The sequence below is a fragment of the Arachis duranensis genome, chromosome 6 (assembly GCF_000817695.3).
Source record: "Arachis duranensis cultivar V14167 chromosome 6, aradu.V14167.gnm2.J7QH, whole genome shotgun sequence".
Lineage (NCBI taxonomy): Eukaryota > Viridiplantae > Streptophyta > Magnoliopsida > Fabales > Fabaceae > Arachis > Arachis duranensis.
This window is the reverse complement of record NC_029777.3, coordinates 12,251,725-12,253,778: the sequence shown is the minus strand read 5'-3', so window position 1 is coordinate 12,253,778 and position 2,054 is coordinate 12,251,725. Positions and strand designations below refer to the sequence as shown.

Here is a 2,054-nt window from a genome sequence, read left to right as displayed (position 1 = left end):
AGTAGCTTGAAAATTGTGACTGTGTATCCTGTGTCAGGATTTTTTCAGTTTGCGAGGACAAAGAAGAGAGGGGAGTAAGATGTGTTTGATGAATTAAGAAGGAAAAACAATAGTTAGTATCCATGAATTTTATAATCGTTGATAAAAATATTTATTAAACAAAAAATTAATATTATATTTATAAAAAAGAGTTTACGAATACAAATATTATTTTTTTTAATTTTTAACAAAATACCTAAATTAACTCTAAAATTTTCTTGTTTGATGGGTAAAGTTTATGAGTACTAGTAATGGTTGTTTTTTTTTTTTATTTTAATTTTTTATAGTCATCGTGGAAAAAGTGCCAATTACTTTTGGGAATAAAAAGTAGAAAAATGGGGTTAAAAATTGTAACCATGAGTGCTCTTCTTGCTCCTTATCTTATCCGTATGGGTGCAACTGTGCGTGCGAGGGAGGAGTAGCTAGCAGAGAAGAGTGTAGTCGTGTGTTGTTCCCTCTTCAGTTACATAAACATTGTTGGGTTGTGGTCCGAAACCGAATGGCTCTTTCGTTCTCTCAGTCGGTGGTTAAGGTTAACCACCATCTCCCTCTCCCCCTCCGTCGAAACCCACCCTGCTCTACTTCGTTCCCCTTCCAATCCAACCCCAAATTTCCATCCCTAACCCTTGGAATCCGATGCTCCTCCGCTTCAGCTTTCAACGACAAAACCGTCATTTCCCTCAAACCCAGAACTCCAAACGACGTTACTCTCACCCAAAACGTCAACGCTTTTGCCTGTCGCGCTACAACTTCCCAGTTTGGAGGTACGTACACTAATAACCATTAAGCTACAATTGATAGTAATACCCTGATTATATTTCTCTTCGACCAGAAAATTTTAGTGTTAGGGGCGAAAATAAGGAACATAGGTTTGCATTTGGATTCTGTCTCAGATAGATAGGGTATTTTGTGTCCTTACTCTTAGGAATTGCTGAAAATATATAAGAATTTTATTGTTTCACATAGAAAAATTTGGTTTCTGGAGTGTTTGTGTTTGCATATCCAAACGGAGTATCTGTAATTTTGGTTTGGATGCAGAATTCAAATGCAATCTACATGTTTGATAAAAGGTTCCATAGAATTCTTTTATTCTTAATTTGGGGTAAGATTAATAAGGTTGTGTAATGCCTATAAACTACCAATAAAGTTCCACAATTTAGTGCTATGCGGCGAGGGGAAGGCTTGATAGTGATAACATGGATATGCCTATTTGCGGCTGGCCACGATTATATTTGTGTATCTTCTTTATAATTGTTATGATGGAATATCTTGATATATCTAGGACTTTTCCTATCCCATTTCCTGGGATCTCATGAATTGTCTACAATAATTGTTCGATCCTGCAATTGACCTCAATTAGGATCAACTTTTGTGTAAAGTTAGTGACCTAAGTATATTTCATGAACAAAATGAAAAATGAAAACACATTCTATGTCCTGGAAATTTTCTATTTCTTTCACTGACTAGTTGAGTTAATGGACATAGTTTAGAGTTCTACAAGGGCTACAATAAGATTCACATTTATTTATTAATGGGGTATTCCAAATTTCCACTTGTATCATTTAATCTAATGTCTTTTATAATCTAACACAATGCCTTTCCTGGTTGATACTAGTTGCAATGATTTTGGTATGATAAGGAACACATGGTAGTTTATTAAGATATAATTTATTGGTGGACACATGCGGCATCTTACTACTATAGATACATGTTCCTCTGTAGCTTAGCAATCTGCAATTCTGCTGTTTTGGATGTTACTAAATGTTCCGTCGATTATTGAATGTAAATCTAGTCAGTTGTAATGCAGGAAATATATAACGTGTTGTAATTTGATTCTCCAGTGCAAGAGAGTGACAAGTCATATGTAGAAGCCTATGCCATTGGCCGGAATATTCGTATGTCTGCTGACAAAGCGCGAAGAGTGATTGATCAGATTCGTGGACGATCATATGAGGAAACACTTACTATATTAGAACTCATGCCATATCGAGCCTGTGAAGCCATTATCAAGATAG

General features: G+C 35.6%; 1 protein-coding gene across 1 annotated transcript in view; it reads left to right on the top strand.

The window, feature by feature from the left end:
• The first annotated feature begins 395 nt into the window (after positions 1-395).
• The window catches only part of LOC107492895 (50S ribosomal protein L22, chloroplastic-like), a 2,105-nt gene continuing 446 nt past the window's right edge, over positions 396-2,054 (top strand). The window contains 2 exon segments of the mRNA XM_016113958.3: positions 396-803; positions 1,881-2,054. The exon segment at positions 1,881-2,054 is cut by the window's right edge and continues 2 nt beyond it. Coding sequence (XP_015969444.1) covers positions 539-803; positions 1,881-2,054 — 439 coding nt within the window. The 5' untranslated portion in view covers positions 396-538.